General features: G+C 42.5%; 1 protein-coding gene across 4 annotated transcripts; it reads right to left on the bottom strand.

Annotated features, from left to right (window-relative positions):
* Positions 1-1,806: 1,806 nt before the first annotated feature.
* On the bottom strand, positions 1,807-17,000 carry NME6 (NME/NM23 nucleoside diphosphate kinase 6). Of its 4 annotated transcripts, none has more exons than XM_023547761.2 (6): positions 16,901-17,000; positions 16,325-16,448; positions 13,337-13,439; positions 12,567-12,606; positions 11,980-12,140; positions 1,807-11,687 (listed from the first exon to the last, which is right to left on the bottom strand). In XM_023547761.2, exons 2-6 carry the CDS (start codon positions 16,403-16,405, stop codon positions 11,521-11,523), a joined length of 552 nt encoding a protein of 183 aa, XP_023403529.2. In that variant the 5' UTR covers positions 16,406-16,448; positions 16,901-17,000; the 3' UTR covers positions 1,807-11,520. The 4 variants fall into 4 exon arrangements, with proteins under 4 accessions (XP_023403529.2, XP_064130673.1, XP_023403530.2 ...); XM_064274603.1 differs by lacking the exon at positions 16,901-17,000 and adding an exon at positions 16,787-16,886 and having other exon boundaries at positions 16,325-16,444; XM_023547762.2 differs by lacking the exon at positions 16,901-17,000 and adding an exon at positions 16,547-16,751.
* Between the last annotated feature and the right edge of the window lie 876 nt (positions 17,001-17,876).

The raw sequence follows: 17,876 nt of genomic DNA, 5'->3' as shown, positions 1-17,876 counted from the left end.
GACAATAATGACACTGGTAGTAATTATAATGAACAGTTAAAACTATTAAATAGCATAGGAAAAGCTATGACTAAGTGCTAGCTTGTAGCAGTCACAAAGAGTGGTCTTAGGTTGGACTGACAATAAAGTTCTTGGTACAAAGTGCACTTTAATTCAGCATTAAATTTATTTAGCCTTATGAAAGGACACAGAACAGGAAAAACAGCAGATCATCAGTATTCTTTTCAGAAGGTTACAACAGCCCAAGGGGCAGCTTTCAGTACCCAGGGCCACAAGGGTCAAACTTGGTTGTCGGATATGAGGGCGGTGTAGAAGCAATCCACTTCCCAACAGGAAAACCACTACCTTTATTTTCCCGTAACCCCCCCCCCAATATTTTATTATGAAAATTTTCAAACATACAGAAAAGTTCAAAGAATTGTAAGAGGAACACCCATCTATCCCCTACCTGAAGTCCACAGCTTTTTACTGTATTTGCTTTACGTCGTATCTATCCATTTATCCGTCCATCCATCCATCTTTTCCCCTCGTGCGTAGGGTTGCCACGAGTTGGGAGGCTGACTCTGAAACAGCCAACGATAACAACATCCATTTTTAAATCCATCTTATGTTTCGATTCACTTCAGAGTAAGTTGCAGATCTCAGTAGTTTCACCCCTAAGTACTTCAACATGCATATCATTAAATGGAGTTCAATATTTATTTTTAGGTAAAATTTACATATGCCAACAAATTTCAAGTGTACCATTTGATGAGTTGCACAGTTTTACACGTACCTATTAGTTGTTCATATATCTTCCATTTTGAAGTGTCCGTTTGAATTTTTGGCCCATTTTTTATTGGGCATTTGTCATTATATTATCGAGTTGTAGAAGCTCTTTATATACTCAGGATACTAGTCCTTTGTCATATATTTGCTTTGTATATATTCTCTCCCGCTCTGGGACTTGCCTGTTCATTTTCTTTCCTCCCCCCTTTCCATACTCTACTCTCTGGAAGGAAGTCACTATGCACAGCACTTGGTTGAGGAGTGGGTTTTGTTCCACTCCATGTTGTTGTTAGTTACCGTCAAGTTGATTCTGACTTATGGAGACCCCATGTGTGCAGAGTAGAACTGCTCCACAGGGTTTTCAAGACTGTGACTTTTTGGAAGCAGACTGCCAGTCCTGTCTTCTGAGGCACCTCTGGGTAAGTTCGAACGGCCAGGCTTTTGCCACCCAGGGATTCCTTTCCACTTCCTAGAGGGTGGAATATCTATGCAAATTATTTGGAATTCTGCATGGGAGATTCTTTTATTTCTTCCCACTTATTTATTTATTCAATCATTGTATTAGAAGGGACTCATGAATAGTGCTTTATACATTGGGTTATAATCCATTACTATTTTCTTAATTTTGTTGCTCAAATTGTTTCAGCTTTGGCTTTGGGAGCTCTTTCAATTGGCTTCTGTGTCCCTCCAACATACCCCTATCATTGTGGGTTTATTGGTTTTTTTACTTCCTTACTTTCTGGCTCTACTAGCTGCTCAGGGCTCATCTTGTATATTTCCTGCCCCAGTCCTAGAATCAGCCATTTCTCCAAGGTCCATTTATTGGAGAATGGTATTAGAAACCAAGATCTGGGCACTAGGTATGCTCATTATAATGAGGTGTTATTCCTTTTAGGTCCTTTCAGTTGACAAAGCAAGGAAATATATGAATGTATACTGTAAGAAAAAAATTAAATTTCTCACAGATTTCAGACTTGCTGGAAGCTCTGAGAACAAGAGTCCATGAATCATTATCCTGACTTGCCTTAACTTTAGGACTCAAAACTGCTAAAAATTTTTCCATGGCCAAATCACATAGAACCTTGTCTTGCATGGTTGATTATTAAAATATTTCAAATAGAAGAAACAGTTCTTTCTCACAAAGATAATCATTTAATGATGTAAAAAGGGGTCACCTTGATCAAACATGAATTGCTCTCAAGAGAGATATGTAACTTCTTGTTCTGTGCCTAGTTCACTTGATCAAACATGAATCGCTCTCCCAGGAGAGGTATGTAACTTCTTGTTCTGTACCTAGTTATTTAAAACTTACTTCTGTACTGACTCTGATTATAAAAACCTATCCAAAACCCTCTTTTCGGGGACATTCTCAACTTTGAGTGGAGGGTGCTTCCCTGGTTTGCAAATCTGAGTTAAATTTTAAGAAAATGATTGAAGTTTATTCTTATGATTTTAAATATTAACACCTGCATAGACACACCACACCAGCTGCCATTGAGTCGATTCCAACTCATGATAACCCCGTGGGTGTCAGAGTACATTTGTGCTCTGTAGGGTTTTCAACAGCTGTGACCTTTATGAAGTAGATTGCCAGGACCTTCTTCTGAGGTGCCTCTGGATAGATTTGAACCGCCAACCTTTTGGTTAGCAGCTGAGTACTTAACTGTGCATGTGTATCTATGTTAAGCTAAACATGAATTCATACTGATACAGCTCCTACAACTAGAGTTATGTACAGTTATGACAGTTATGTACAGTTTCTTTTGTCTTTAGTTTAATAGACTGCACTCATTTCCAAAGTTAAATAGGTCAGCACATTTTTCTCCACTTCCTTCGGTAAGGTTGTTCATACAGTTGTAATAATTTTTATGTTTTTTCATATTTTGTATTCCATCCTGGGATCCCCTGATCTCAATGATTTTTTAAAAAAGGTTACATACATTAAGGTTCACTCTTTGTGCTGTATATCATACTGAACAGCTTCACTGTCCTAAGATACCCCCCATGTGTTTCATCTATTCAACAAACCCTAGCTGCTTAAACTCCTGGCAACTGTTAATCTGTTTACCGTCTCTATAGTTTTGCCTTTTTTCGGAATGTCATATAAATAGCATCACAGTAAACGGCCTTTTCAAACTGGCTTCTTTCACTTAACAATATGTATTTAAGATTCTTCCTTGTTTTCGCATGGCTTCATACCTCATTCCTTTTTATTGCTGAACAGCATCCCATTGTACGGACTTCGCACAGTTTATTCATTTATCTATCGAAGAATGTCTTGATTGCTTCCAGTTTTTGGGGATTATGAATAAAATTGCTGTAAACATTCTTATGCAGGTTTTTCTGTGGATGTAAGTTTTCAGATTAGTTGGGGAATACCTAGGAGTTGAACTGCTAGAACATATGTTAAGACTATATTGAGCTTTGTTTAAGAAACTGCTAGATGTCTTTCAAAGTGGCTGTACCTATCAGCAATGAATGAGAATCCCTCTTGCTGTGTCATTGCTAGTAAATGGTATGTCAGTTTTTAAAATTTTACTCATTCTAATAGGTTTGTACTGGAATCTCATTGTTTTAATTTGTATTTCCTTAATGACAAATGATGTTGAGGATCTTTTCATATGCTTATTGCCATCAGTATACCTTCTTTGGTGAGGTGTCTGTTCAAACTTTTTGCTCATTTTTAATTGGGTTTTTTGTATTTTTATTGTTGAGTTATGTTGTTCATTTTGGATACAATCCTTTATCAGGTATGTGTCTTACAACTGTTTTCTCTCAGTCTGTGGCTTGTCTTTTCATTCTCTTAGCAGTGTCTTTCGCAGCAATTTATCATTCCTTTTCTTTCATGGATCGTGTTTTTGGTGTTGTATCTAAACACTTACCACCAAACCCAAGGTCACATAGATTTTCCCTATTTTTCTTTTGAGAAGTTTTATGGTTTTGTATTTCACATTTAGGTCTGTGATCCATTTTTGTGAAAGGTGAGAGGCCTGTATTTAGGTTTTTTTTTTTTTTTTGCATACAGCTGTTGAGTTGTTACATCAACATTTGTTGAAAAGGCTATCTTTCTCCAGGGAAGTTCTGTTATGCTTTTGCCAAAAATCAGTTGACTATGCTTGTGTTGGTTGATTTCAGGGCTCTCTATTTGGTTGCATTGATCTACTATCTATTCATTTGCCAATACTACACCGTCTTGATTACTGTAGCTTTTGAGTAAGGCTTTAAATCGGATAGCCTTGAGTCCTCTAGTTTTGTTCTTCTTCAGTATTGTCGGCTATTTTAAGTCTTTTGCCATTCCTTATAAACTTTAGAGTCAGTTTATTGATATCTGTAAAACAGCTTGTTGGAATTTCACTTGAGATTGCATTGAATCTACAGATCAAGATAAGAAGAGTTGACATGTTAACAATATTGAGTCTTCCAATTCAAGAACTTGGAACATCTTGCCATTTACTTAGATCTTTGATTTCTTTCATCAGTGATTTGTAGCTTTCTACATAAAGATCCTGTACATGTTTTGTTAGATTTATACCTATTTAATTTTTTTTTTTTTTGGTGCTATTGTAAATGGTATTTTTAAAATATTTTAAAATTTTAATTGTTTTTTGCTGGTATATAGGGAAGCAATTGACATTCGTATTTGCACTTGCATCCCGTCACCTTGCTATACTTGCCTAGTTCCAGAAATTATTTTTAATAGATTCTTTGGGATTTCCTGCATAGACAGTCATGTCATCTGTGAATAAAGACAGTTTTATTTTTTCCTTTCCAATCTATATACAGTTTGTCTCTTTCTCTTGTTTTATTGCACTACCTAGGTCCTTCAGCACAATGTTGAATAGGCGTGGTAAGGGAGGACATCCTTCCCTTGTTCCTGGTCTTCGGGGGAAAGTGTCCAGTCTCTTACCACTAAGTATGATGTTAGATGTAGGTTTTTTGTAGATGTTCTTTATCCAGTTGAGGAAGTTCTACTCTATTTGTAGTTTGCTGACAGTTTTGTTTGTTTTAATCTTGAATGGGTGTCAGATTTTGTCAAACACTTTTTCTGTCAATTGATATGATCATACGATTTTGCACTTTTAGCCTGTTGGTATAATGGATTACATTGATTGATTTTCGAATATTGAACCAGCCTTGCATACCTGGAATAAATCCCACTTGGTTGTGGTGCATAATCCTTTTTATGCATTATTCAATTTGATTTGCTAATATTTTGTTGAGGATGTTTATGTTTATGAGAATATTGATCTCCTTTCTAATTACTCAATTTAATCTAATTATTGAATTTCTAAATACTGAATTTCCTTTCTAATGTCTTGATCTGGTTTTGGTGTTAGGGTAATGCAGCCTCACGGAATGAGTTAGGAACTGTTCCTTGTGCTTTTATTTTCCTGAGGAGATGTGGTCTTGTGCAATACAAAAAACTTAATTTTGATGAGGTTCAATTTATTATTATTATTATTTTAATGGACCATACTTTTGGTGTCATGTGTAAGGTCTTTGCCTCACTTTGGTCCTGAATATATTCTATTTTTTTTCTAAAAGTTTTATAGCTTTACATTTTACATTTAAATCCATGACCCATTTTGAATGAATTTTTGTGTTAGGTTTTAGCTCAAAGTTCATTTTTCTGCCTATGGATATCCAGTTGTTCCAGCAACATTTGTTGACAAGACTATCTTTCCTTTGTTGAATTGCTTTTACATCTTTGTCAAAAACCAATTTGGAGTATTTGTGTGTGTTGGTCTCTGTGTTCTTGATTCTCTTCTATTGATCAGTGTGTATATCTCTCACCACTACTACCCTGTCTTGATTATTGTAGTAACCAGATAGTAACTAGTAAGTTTAATATGAGATGGAATGATCACTTCCACTTTATTCTTCTAGTTCCTTTGCCTTTCATATAAATTTTAGAATAAGTTTGTCTTATCTACAATAAGCTTATCTACAGAAAGTCTTTTTGAGATTTTGAGAGGAAATGAGTTAAACCTATAATTTTGAGAACTGACATTTTTACTGCCTTGAGTCTTCCAATCCATAAACATGGTATGCCTCTCCATTTAGTTAGCTTCTCTTTATTCCATCAGCATTTTGTAATTTTCAGTATACAGATCCTGTATACGTTTTGTTAAATTTCTCCCAGATATTTTATTTTTTTGGAGTAATTATAAATGGTATTATATTTTTAACTCCAGTTTCTATGTGTTCATTGCTAGTATATAGAAACATGATTTTTGTATGTTCATCTTAAGTCTTATGACCCTCCTGGGCCTACTTATTAATATTGTGAATTTTTTTGCAGATTATTTTGTAAATTCTACATAGACAATCATGTAATCTGTAAATAGGGACAGTTTCATTTCTTCCTTTCCAACCTGTATGCCTTTTACTTTTTTTGCCTTATTGTACTGGCTAGGCTAGGATACTTGACTCATTGTTTTTTTCTTTAATTGAGATGAAATTCACATAACATCCAACTAACCATTTTAAAGTACACAGTTCTGTGGTATTTAGCACATTCAGAATTTTGTGCCTCTAGCTCCAAAACATTTCATCACCCTAGAGGAAAACTCATTAGGCAATCAGTCCCATTTCCTCCTTCACCCCAGCACCTGGCAACTACCAATCTGCTTTCTATCTTTACGAATTTACTTATTCTGAATAATATTTCATATAAATGGAATCATTGTATCTGGTTTCTTTTACTTAGCATAATGTTTTCAAGGTACATCCACCTTGTAGCAAGTATTAAGCATTTCATTCTTTTTTACGACTAATATTCCACTGTATGGATATACCATCTTTTGTCTATCCATTGGTTAATTTTTGAGGACAAAAAAGTACTTATCTTTAAATTCAGAATTCGAGTTCTCATTTAAATACAAAATATTATATCGTTTAACTATAACACATAGTAATAGCAAAAGTTACTGTATGCCAGGCATTGATTTAAATGCTATATTTATTAAGTCATTTACTGCAACAACCCTGAAGGCAGGTGCCATTATCACAGATGTAGAAACTGAGACACAGAGAGGTTATGTACATTGTCCAATGTCACATATCTTGTAAGTGGCAGAGCTGGGATTTGGACTGGTGCAGTCCGGCTCTACAGACTGGGTTCTTAAAACATCCACTGTGCCAAAACCCTGAACTTCACTTCTAGCTTAGCCCGTCTTCTGCTTCAGTGGGAAGAGCAAAGGGAGGAGAGGATACAGAAATGGAGAGGATGCTGGAAAATGAGACATACATGAGCAAGAGAAAGTATGAGATTTTTAAAAAATGGGGAAAAGATTACTGAGAATATACGAAGACCAGCATGTGCCTGAAGCAGGAGGTTGGGGAAAGCTTGTGGAGAGAGTGCAGCCCACACCACTGCCTCTCACTCCTTGGCTACTTGATCCTGGATTCTTGATTGCTGTGGAGACATTTTGTCCTTCCTCTGACACCCATTCAGTCTGAATGCCTGGACTGCCAGGCTATAGATTTAACATCTCTCCTAAAACTTCCCACAAATCTAAGGATTTCAGTATCTATGCCTAGTTTCCCACTCTCAACTCAGCATCATTATTGTTCTTTACATCCTCTGCCACATTTATTTGTTTGGTCTTTTTTGTTGTTGTTATTTTTAATATTTTATTGTGTTTTGGGTGAAAGTTTACACAGGAATTAGGTTCTCACGTAACAATTTCTATACACATTGTTCAGTGACATTGGTTACATTTTTCACAATGTATCAGCATCCTTGTTATTTCTATTTTGGTTGTTTTTGCCATCAATCTAGCTTCCCTGCCCTCACCCCAACACCCTCTGGCCCCCCCCAACCACCGCCATTCTTCTCATCTTTGGCCTAGGATAAATGTTAACCATTTGGTTTCCTCTAGATGATTATTTTGAGAAGCATAGTACTTATAGAAAAAATTTTTTTTTTTTTTTTAATACTAGGTGGTATTATTTAATTTATGGGCCGATCTGTCATTTGGCTGAAAGGTGACCTCTGGGAGTGGTTTGAGCTCCAAGTTTAAAGAGTATCTCAGGATGACAGTCTCAGGGGTTCATTTAGTCTCTACCAGTCCTGTAATTAAAGTCTTTTTTTTTAGGAATTTGAGTTTTGTTCTACATTTTTCTCCCATTCTATCCAGGACCATCTATTGAGTTCTTAGTCGGAACGATTGGTAGTGATAGCCGGGCACCATCTACTTCTGGTCTCAAGGTAGGTGATGTCATTGTTTATGTAGACTATTGGTTCTATAGACTAGTTTCTTGAGTCTTTGGTTTCCTTCTTTCTCTTTAGCTCTGGATGAGTAGAGACCAATAGTTGTATCTTAGATAGATAGGGCATCCATTTGAGGCTGATTTTGTATTGATGTAAAGTTGATTTATATGGCAACAATAAAGGATATTTTACCCAATTTTTAGACCGTGGTTGTATTCTTTGTGGTAAGGTAATGGACTATACCACAAACTCACTGCATGTGCAGTACCCACCTGCGTCTGTGTAGCCCCCATGGGACTTAAGGGGTAAATGGAACCAATGCAAACATGCTATCTGCTGTCATGAGTAATAATCTCTGACATAGGAATCTCGTGTCTTCTGCCAGCATCCATGAATCTCTCTAACCCAATGAGGATGTTGAAAACTCAGCTTCTCGCCTCTCAACTGCCTCTTCCAGAGTCAGCAGGCACCCTTAGGAGAAAAGTGGCCCCAAACTGTAGGCTAATTTTTCAGAGTTCCTTTCTTGTCCTGGATCTTGGTCCCGAAATTCTTCACTGACTTGTTAGCCACCTGATGCTTTCAAATAGATGTTATTTATATTTTCTCCGTTCTCTGTGTGATGGTTGGCCCAAATTTTCTAGTCTACCACTACTGAAAATTGAAGGGGTCCAAATAGAAGATGAAGGCAATTTTCGATTCCAAGGTTTCAGGGCCACCAAAAAGAGAAAACATCCATGTACTGAGATATAAAAGTCTGGATCTCCATTCTCTATCAGTCAGGAAGCATCACAGGCTTCCTGGCCTACAGACAGACCAAACTGACCCAGACGGAACTGAAAATAAAAAGGCTCTACAGCTTTCTATCAACACTCTATTTGACCTTGAGGCTTAGTGCCAGTAGTATGTCTTCTATAAAGCCTTCCCACCCCATCCATCACCTTCCCCCTCCTCATCCAGCCAGGGTAAAACATTTTACCTCTGTTTTTCCACAGAACTTTATACCTCTGTTATGGCACTTGTCTATCTTTGCCATGTATTAGAGTTGGTTGACTACTCGGCTTCATAATTAGTAACCTTAGGACCAAATCATGTCTTAATCATCTCTGTATTTTTCAGAATGCCTTGAATACATAGTTTACTAAAACAATTGTTTGGACAAGCCAACAAAGGACAGTAAGAGCCAGAGAAGCAAGAAGAAAACCAATGGTATGTGGGTCAGGAAAGTCCAGAAAAAAGAGTGCTTCTGGGGGACAAAGCAGTGTTGAATGCTACTGAGAAGGCTGGAATGATGTAGCCTGAAAAATACCCTCTAAATGTGGCAGCATGGAGGTCACTATAACCTTGGCAAGAGCAGTCCTTTAGAGTGGCAGATGAGCAAGCCAGACTGGAGTTGGCTGGGGAGGAACTGGGGATGAGTCTGTCAATGCAGACAACTGACATGGGCTTGGCTGTGCAGAGATGAAGGGAAACATGAGTTTAAAAGGATTTTGAAAGAAGGAAGACATCAAAACGTATTAGAATTTAAAGGGGAAGGACTCAGTGGAGAAAGGTAAAAGGTGCAAAAGAGACTAGAAAACTAAAACAGAACGGTCCCACAGAAAAGAGACGGGATCCAGGGCACAAGAGGAAGGACTGGCTTGGGCGGTGTCTTGGGCTGGGTTCTCTAGAGAAGCAAAACCAGTAAAGTGTATATTTATGTATATATATAGATTTATATCAAGGAAATGCGTCACTCGGATTTTAGAGGCTGTAATGTCCCAAGTCAGTGGGGCAGGAAAGAGAACTCTCCTGATTCACTTGGCTGCAGAGGCTGGTGAACCCAAGACCGGTAGGCTGGAGAGCAGGGCAGTTGCAGAATGTGAAGAACAAGGAATCTGAAGCTCAGCAGGCAAGACTGCAGGTAAGCTGTTAGCTCAAGTCCCGAGAACTGGAGGTTAGACGAACAGGAGCCAGCTGCAGGGTCCAGGACAAGCAAAAGCCCCAGCAAGGTGAGCAGAAAGACCTAGGCGGTGGAGGGTATTGCGATGAGGGCTGAGGTGGGGGGGCAGTGAGCTGCCACAGGTCCGGTCCTCACTGGTACCATAGCAGATCCCAACATGGGCGTGATCACGTATCAAATCTCAACAGGGAAGTGATCACAACATTATACAACTGCCAAAAACACTGAGAATCATGGCCCAGCCAAGTTGACACACAATCTTAAGCATCACAGATAGGAAGCAGGACCCTTCCTATGTTGCAACAGGAAGGGAGGTGATGGGAACATATGCAGACGCATTTATATATTTTGATGTAGGAAGATTCTCTAAGAATCTTAGAAATTTCACTCTAAACCAAGAGGTAGTAAAATAGTGTAAATATTTCAGCCCACTATCTTTAGCTGATGTAACCTCCAGCTTCCAGTGTGGTAGACTGTCACAGTAACAGTCCCCAATGATTCACATCTCCTGGGTCCGTGCCCTTGTGCATTCCCTTCTCACAAGGACTCTGGGTCTTGTCACATGACTTGCTTTGGCCAGTATCAGCAAATACGACACAAGCAGAGGCTTGACAAGCTTGCGAATTGTGGCCTGCTCTCATGGAACCCGAAACAACCATGCTGTGAAGAAGCTCAGGATGAACCTCACGGACCCATCAGCTGAATGCAGCCACACAAGTGAGTCCAGGTAAGACAAACAGAACCACCCAACTAGCAGAAGCAACTAGCCAACCCACAGAAACATAAGAATGAATTGTTTTAAGCCATTAAGTTTTGAGGTGATTTGTTATGCAGCAACAGGTAACTGCTGACCTCAGCTATACGGGAGACATGGCTACCTTTAGTGCCTTTGTGCAAATAATAAAAACATACCCCATTGGGCAGATACACCTTTGTTCAAATAAAAGGTGCCCCTTCCTCTAAGATGCAGCCCTGTGCCAGGATGCACAGCCCACATTCAGTTCCTTTGCTGGGTACCTTTCTGCACAACGTAAGCTGTATGCTTGTTTGTCAGCCTACTGAGATAATCCTACGCAATTCTCTCTTTGCTTAGCATAGACCAGAAACCTGGTTTCAGGGCAGGTCTCATTATTCTAACTAAAGATAGAGAGAAAGCTGCTGACACTAGAGAAGTGCTCCCAGCCTGGAGGATTCAGTAGAACACTGACTTTTATTGAGGAAGATATGCTAAATGCTACTTATACAGAGTCATTGCATTTTTCAAGGGTCTTACAACCAGGCAAGTCAATTAGGCAACCTTCTCCTTGAGGAAAGAATAGACAGTTCTCAACGAAAAGAGGAACCAAAACAGGCGGCCAGCTTTAGTCGTCCACCATTCTTCTGACTTAAACATGAACATTCCAGAGAAGAGGTAGATAAAGAGCTAGATTCTGGAAGAGGTGGCAGGGATGAACTAGGCCCTTAGTGAGGTGATGGTGCCAGAAGAGATGGCACCAGGAGCCCAGGCTTCCTTAGTCGTAAAATAATGCTTTTGACCAGATATCTAAGAGCAAAGGCTGGGCAAAACCACCAGTCTTTATATATCAACAAGCCTGCATCAGGCTGGTCCTGGGCCTCCTGTTCGAGCTGCACAGTGGATGCCTCCCTCTCGATTGTAGCACACAGGGCCACAGCGCAACCGGGGCTCCTCTTCCTCATACCAGCGCTGTTCGCTGAAGTCAGGAAAGAAGGCTGCAATCTCTCTACTGGCTGAAATCACAGAGTCTGTAAGAAAAAGAAGGTGTCCTCACACCAGTACGGGATAGAGGTAAGAGGTATTCATAATTCTGTTTAGAAACCATCGCCATGATAAGCCTCTACTTCTCTTGCCCATCCTCTCAGTCTTGGGCATGTGAAGAAAGTCCATAGGCCACACCTGCCTCTGGCCACGAAGGCCAGTCACACAAACGGGAGCTTGGTTCCTTTGGGGAACTTGGCTCACAGCCCCACCACACAGTCTGCACACCAACCCCAAACCTCCCTTCCTCATTCATGGATGCGGACAAGGCTGACTCACCTGAGCCATGAGTAGTGTTGCGGGTGTCAGTGAGGCCGAAACTCCCACGAATTGAATCTGGAGCCACATGGCGTGCTTGAAACACTCTGGTAGGTCCCATCAGTGTTCTCCAGAGCTGGATGGCATCCTTGTGGGCAAGGATGTAGGCTCGAATTGGCCCACTGTGAGTGAGAGGAGGAAATGTCAAGAATCTGGCCATCTGGTCTAGGAGGGCACATTGTAAGCAGAGCATGAATAAAGGCACTTTGTACATCCTGAGAGTTCCCTTGCCTTTCTAACTGCGTACCAATACTGCTTCAAATAGAAGGTAATGGAGGGCCATTGTTGATGTGCAAGAAAGGCCACAAAGATCAGCTAGGCAGCATCCAACAATACTCTTCTACAGCCACTGGACCAGTAACCACCATGGGACAGGTGGCCACTGGGTCAGTGTCAGCTCAGTCGGAGCCTCAGGCCCATGTTTCTTCAGACTTCAACTTTACACGGTAGCAAATGAAAGCAACTCATCTATTTGCAGGGGGCGGAGGAGGGGTGCAGGGAAGATATGCCACAGTGGATAAAAATTCTGGAATCAAAATTAGAAGTACCTGGCCATGAACTCCACCAGACGCTGATAGAAAAAACGCCCTGCAAAGCAACAGTACCTTCATCAAGACAGTGGTGCCCAGGAGGACTTTTTGTATTTCTACCTCCTTATCTGGAATAATAAAAACTTAATAGAGTAAAGAACAAAGATCTTGGAATGAGGCATACCCAGGTCTGAATCCAGGCTCAGTCACTTACAACCTACGCAGTTTCGGGTAAGTTATTAACCTTCCTAACTCAGTTTTCTAATCTGTGTACTTGGGATATAACAATACCTACCTCATAGTTGGCGCCCTGGTGGTACAGTGGTTAAGAACTCACCTGGCAACCAAAAGGTCAGCAGTTCAAATCCACTAGCCACTCCCTGAAAATCCTATGGGGCAGTGCTACTTTGTACTACAGGGTTGCTATAAGTCGGAATCGACTTGACGGCTACAGGTTTGATTTTACCTCATGGTACCTACTGCTGGAGAATTAAATGAAATGATGAGCATTAGGACAATGTGTGACAAAGAATGAACACTCACTAAATGTTAACTACTGCTATCGTTGTCAGGACCTGAAATTAAGATTCTGGCTTGGATTATTAGATAGAGCTGTCCTAGAAAATATTAAAAAAGGACTGATGATCATGAAACGTTTGCATATAAACCAAGATTTTGGAAGACTGGCTGCAATCTCACATGGTTTGCCATTGTGTGTTCAGGTAAAATCTCTCTGGATTGCCTCTCATGATACAGAAGCCTCCCATTCAAAAGACTCCTGGTCTTACCTTCGTGCTCTTGGTAAAACCTCTGGCAATCTTCCTTTCTCCACAGTAGTTCTCTCATTCGCACTATAAGAAACTTGTTGCTCAGAATCTGCTGATGAACAGCCTGGATAAAAACCATCCCAAAGATAAAAATCAGGTAAAGGGGCCATTTGAGTGAACAGGAGACCTAGGCTGACCAAAAGAACCATAAGGACCCCTCAGAGCCCAGGCCTTGAGGGTCTGTCCCATCGGTGGGACAGAAGAAGGGTGGATGAGGTAAAGACCTCCACTCACACAGCTAGATCAGGAGCAAGTGCCGTCTCTGCCTTCCACCCCTGCAGCCCCGAGCTCAAGCCCACAGGAGCCACCACTCAGAACATCCTAAAAGTCTCTTGGTAGTAGTCCTCCCTCAAGTTTCTCCCACTCTCTCCAAACCATCAGATATGATAGGTTAAAAACACTATAACTGACACGCCACACTTAGAAGATTCTAGGTGATTTCTATAATTCATGGAATGAAGTACAATCTTTAGCCCAGTGCTTGAGGCTACACTTTTCTTGACCTTCACCTCTTCCAATTCTCTAGTGTGACCAACCCAGCCCACCTGTGGCCCTCAAGCCCACCACACACATTCTTTTTTTCATGCACATTCTTGCCTCAACATCTCCTTTGTGTGTAAATCCATCCTCCTCCTGTGCGCTAACTGAAGCTCACTCTTCCTTTGTGGCCCAGCTGAGTTCCATCACTTCCAGGCCACTATTCCTGGTTATTCTGGTCCTCCCCTGCCCCACAGTGGCCTTACGTATTGGTGCTACTTATTTAGGACTTGTCACACTGTGGTAAACAGAAGTCTAAAATCACACACCCCGTTCAAGATTTCCCACCTTTAACTCCAGGACTGTCTTCTTAGAGTCAGGGTCCATGGCTCCTAGCTTTGTCACCACAGGATCTAGCATGGGACTTTGTAGTCAATCACCCCAAAAGGCACCTGAAATGCTAGCAGTGTCCAGGGCGTACAGTAGAGGCTGAGGATTCATTCTTACCTCCATAATCAGTGGGTGAGCAACTGCATCAGGCTTGATCAGGGCAAGAGTGAGCTGGAGAGCCTGAGGGCTTCGTAAGATGGAGGCCATCTCACTCCTGCCATCAGATAGCTGGATTAGGGACCTACCAGAGCTGTACTCCACCCCTCCCTACTCTGGAGCTGTGTTATCTTGCAAGCCAACCAGTCTCTTCACTTCTGACACTCATAAAACACTTGACAGTTACACAGCAAGGTTGTATACATTATTTTATTTAATTGCTCAGTTGGGGTCATGGGATTTATGTGGAGGGGTATGGAGTGGGCATTCAAGTTGCCCTGTGGAGTACATAATCTGGTCTGTGTGAATGCTAGCCTATGATGGAGAAACTCAAGTTTAAACACTACCCGTTTCTACCAATGCACTTTTCCCTTCTTAACTTTCTTTTGTGTTTTATAGAGGATTTACAATTTACAGTCCCAAACAGGCTGGTCACAAGGGTATAATAACTGATTCCCCTCTTAAAGCCCTCTATCCCAGAGTGTTCTCCCCAACAATTCTAGAATTGGAAGACTGATGGACAAGAATTGCGATGTTGCCAGGATACCAAAAAGTCTAAGAGATACACAGCATCTTTTATCTTTGATTGGTCAGAATCACCTCTATGTCAGACCTTTTAATACACTCAGCTGTCCACAACAGCAAGATTTATAGACACGCAACTTCAAAGTGAGTTTGTAGCTGAAGTAGCTGGAACAGTGCCTGGTACAAAGGTGCTCAATCACTTTTGTTGACTAAGTTAACTTGTCTCTGCATCCCTAGTGTCTAGTATGGTATAAAAGCCCAATAAATAACTGTGGAAATGATATACTGAACATAAAAAGTATTTTAGAAACTGGGCTAGAAGACTCTGAGGTCTCTTCCAACTGCAAAGTTCAATTTATATTTGAGAAGTTGATCACCTTTGGTGGAGTAAAGGCTAAGTCTCAAAAGATTATCTGATAGAACCCCTAAATCTTCCAACAAATAGAGAAGGTTTCCATGAACACATGCAAGGACAGAGTCTGGACAACTCTCTCATTTTTCTTAGCCTGAAGGTAGCCTAGCAATCACATTAAAGGTGATGCTAGGGTCTGGTCCAAATGAGGAAGCTATGCCACGGTCTCTTGTACTCATGTCCTTCCTATAGCTTTTAGTTTGATGCTGTACTCCAAACGCAAAGCCAAGTTCAGTCTAAGCAGTACAAGATCAGCCAAGCCACTCTCCCTAATTTCCCAGATGGTGAGTAACCCAAGAGCAAATGTAATCTTTGCCAGATATCTAGGGGGCCATCCTTTCCTCACCCTCCATACCCATACTATTGCCAGTCCTGGCAATTTTCCCGCCCAATTATCTCTCAAACCCATACAGTTCTCTCCCTCTAAATTGCCACTGTCCAAGACACCATCATCACTCCTTGGACTCTGCAGCAGCCTCCTCACTGGTTTCCCAGTTTTTACTTTTGCGACCCGCTACGAGAGTCTCTACACAGCAGCCAGAGTGAATGAGAAATGCAAATTTAATCCTGTCTTTCTTTAACCCTTTAAAGTGTACTCAGCTCTCTGGATAAAAGCCCTGATCCTTATCATGGTCTACCAGGCTTTACGGGATCTGGGCCCTGCGTAGCTCTCCAGTCTCATCTGGAACCCCACACTCCTTAGCTTTCTTTTGCTTCAGCCTCATGCACCTTTCGTTTCCAAAAGACTTTCTGGCCTGCCAGCCTTTCTGTGGGGTCTTTCCTAGTCCAGAATGTGCTTTCCCTGGATACCTTCATCTCACCCAGTAGATCTTAGCTCACTTCCCCTGTTATACCTTCTCACTGCTCCTTGCACACGTTCTTCAGTTTGGAATTTTATAGGTAGTTATTTCATTTCTATGTCTCCACCACTAGAATGTCAGCTCCATGAAAGAAGAGGTCTGTTTTGCTCACCACCATATCCTCAGTACCTGTGCAGAATGCCTCCCACGCAGCTGCCCCTCAATAGCTATTTGGTGAAATGAATCAGTGAACGATCCTGCTCCATCCATTCCAAATCAGGCTGCTAGGGGATTCCCAGGGCGGGCACGCTGCCTGTAGAGAGAGGACAAAGTTCCTTTCCTAATCCCAGCTAAATTATGGCTGTCGTGGCTCTTGGTTTACAACAAATGCTGAGAAGCCGAGAAACTTACTCAACTTAAAGCGTCACTCCATGAGAGTTACAAATTTTAGAAGTGGCCTGGGCATTTGTCCCCAACATCTGAGGCGTCCAGCCATCCGAGGCAGCGGCCCAGGTGGCTGTACTCCCACCCGCGCGCGGTCCGGACCTGTAGCCCCCTCAGCGACGTCTCCGCCCCACACCCGCGGTCGGGCCTCTCCAGACCCTCGGGCGCACCACCTCAGCTCCTGACCGGCCCCCCAGAACCTTCCACTTCCCTAAACCTTCAGACGCGCGATCCTCGCCTCTCCTACCAGGGGTCCAAGCCCAACCCAGACCCCAGGCTATTCGAAGCCCCGCTCCAGCCTGAGTCGGGGTCGGGATTCACCTGGTCCTCCAGCGGTGACGCCCGGCCGCCAGGCTCCGCGCTAGTCAGCCTGCGAGGCCCAGGCGGGGTCCTTCAGGCGCTCCACCGGGCAGTCAGCCTTGGGGTCCTCGCACTACTATATGGCCGCAGTGAGGCCGCGCCCCGCGTTTTAAAGCGGGTTCTTTAGCTGGCTGGCTCACCGGCCGAGGCCCGAGGCGGGGCGATTAGAGGGAGGGCCGATCTACCGGTGGCGGTTGTCTTTTTACAGCACTTGCCGGGGTCTCTACGCGAGGAGGAAGCGGGGCTCAGCTAGTGGGGGTCGCCTGGCTTGGGAGCCCTGAGGCGGGAGGGAGGGCCAGGGCGGAGGTCCGGCGCGGCGCTGCGCTGCGCTGCGCGGGTGGCTGGACTGAGAGGACTGGATGTGCGATTCCGGAGCCTGGTGGGGCGCAGTTCCCGCCAGGTGGGCCAGCTAATGAACTTGGCCCGACTCGCTTTGTTACGTTCTTTGCCTAGGCATTGCCTGGCACGTGGTTGGTGCCCAGTAAGTATTTGGTGGGAAATGCGAGAGCAGAGAGCTTGTGCAAAGGCAGAGGAATTCGTTGACAGTCTTTGAGCTCGGAGCCATACAGACACACGGAGGAGCATAGCTAATATGGGGGTTGGTGAGTGAGGGTCCTTGGCTGGCGCCCGGGTGTACATCGCGGAAGACACATCACATCAGCTGCTTTGTAAGGCTTGGGGGAAGCAAGTCGTGAGGACTTTTGAACATCTTGCTGAGAAATTTGAACAGCAAAGGCGGGGGCGGGGGGCGGGGTGCCGAGGGAGACTGCTGAAGCAGTCCAGGATGAGGAGATGAGAACTGGAGGTATTCCTGGTGTGTAGTCTGTTGTAGGGAGAGGCTGGCAACCGTCAGTAGGGAGCAGGGACAGTTGTGACAGGGGTAACCAGAAAACTGAAGGCCAGGTTGAGTAAGAGTGGTAAAAATGTTTTCTTGGAA

The sequence above is a fragment of the Loxodonta africana genome, chromosome 22, assembly GCF_030014295.1.
Source record: "Loxodonta africana isolate mLoxAfr1 chromosome 22, mLoxAfr1.hap2, whole genome shotgun sequence".
NCBI lineage: Eukaryota > Metazoa > Chordata > Mammalia > Proboscidea > Elephantidae > Loxodonta > Loxodonta africana.
This window is presented reverse-complemented; position numbering and strand designations above follow the sequence as displayed.

Coding starts and splice junctions, on each gene's coding strand:
- NME6 (XM_064274604.1), bottom strand. CDS start 14,449: ATGGCCTCCATCTTACGAAGCCCTCAGGCTCTCCAGCTCACTCTTGCC. Junction 13,440..14,359: donor CTCACCCACTGATTATGGAG/GTAAGAATGAAT, acceptor GTTTTTATCCAG/GCTGTTCATCAGCAGATTCT. Junction 11,688..11,979: donor CAACACTACTCATGGCTCAG/GTGAGTCAGCCT, acceptor TTTTTCTTACAG/ACTCTGTGATTTCAGCCAGT.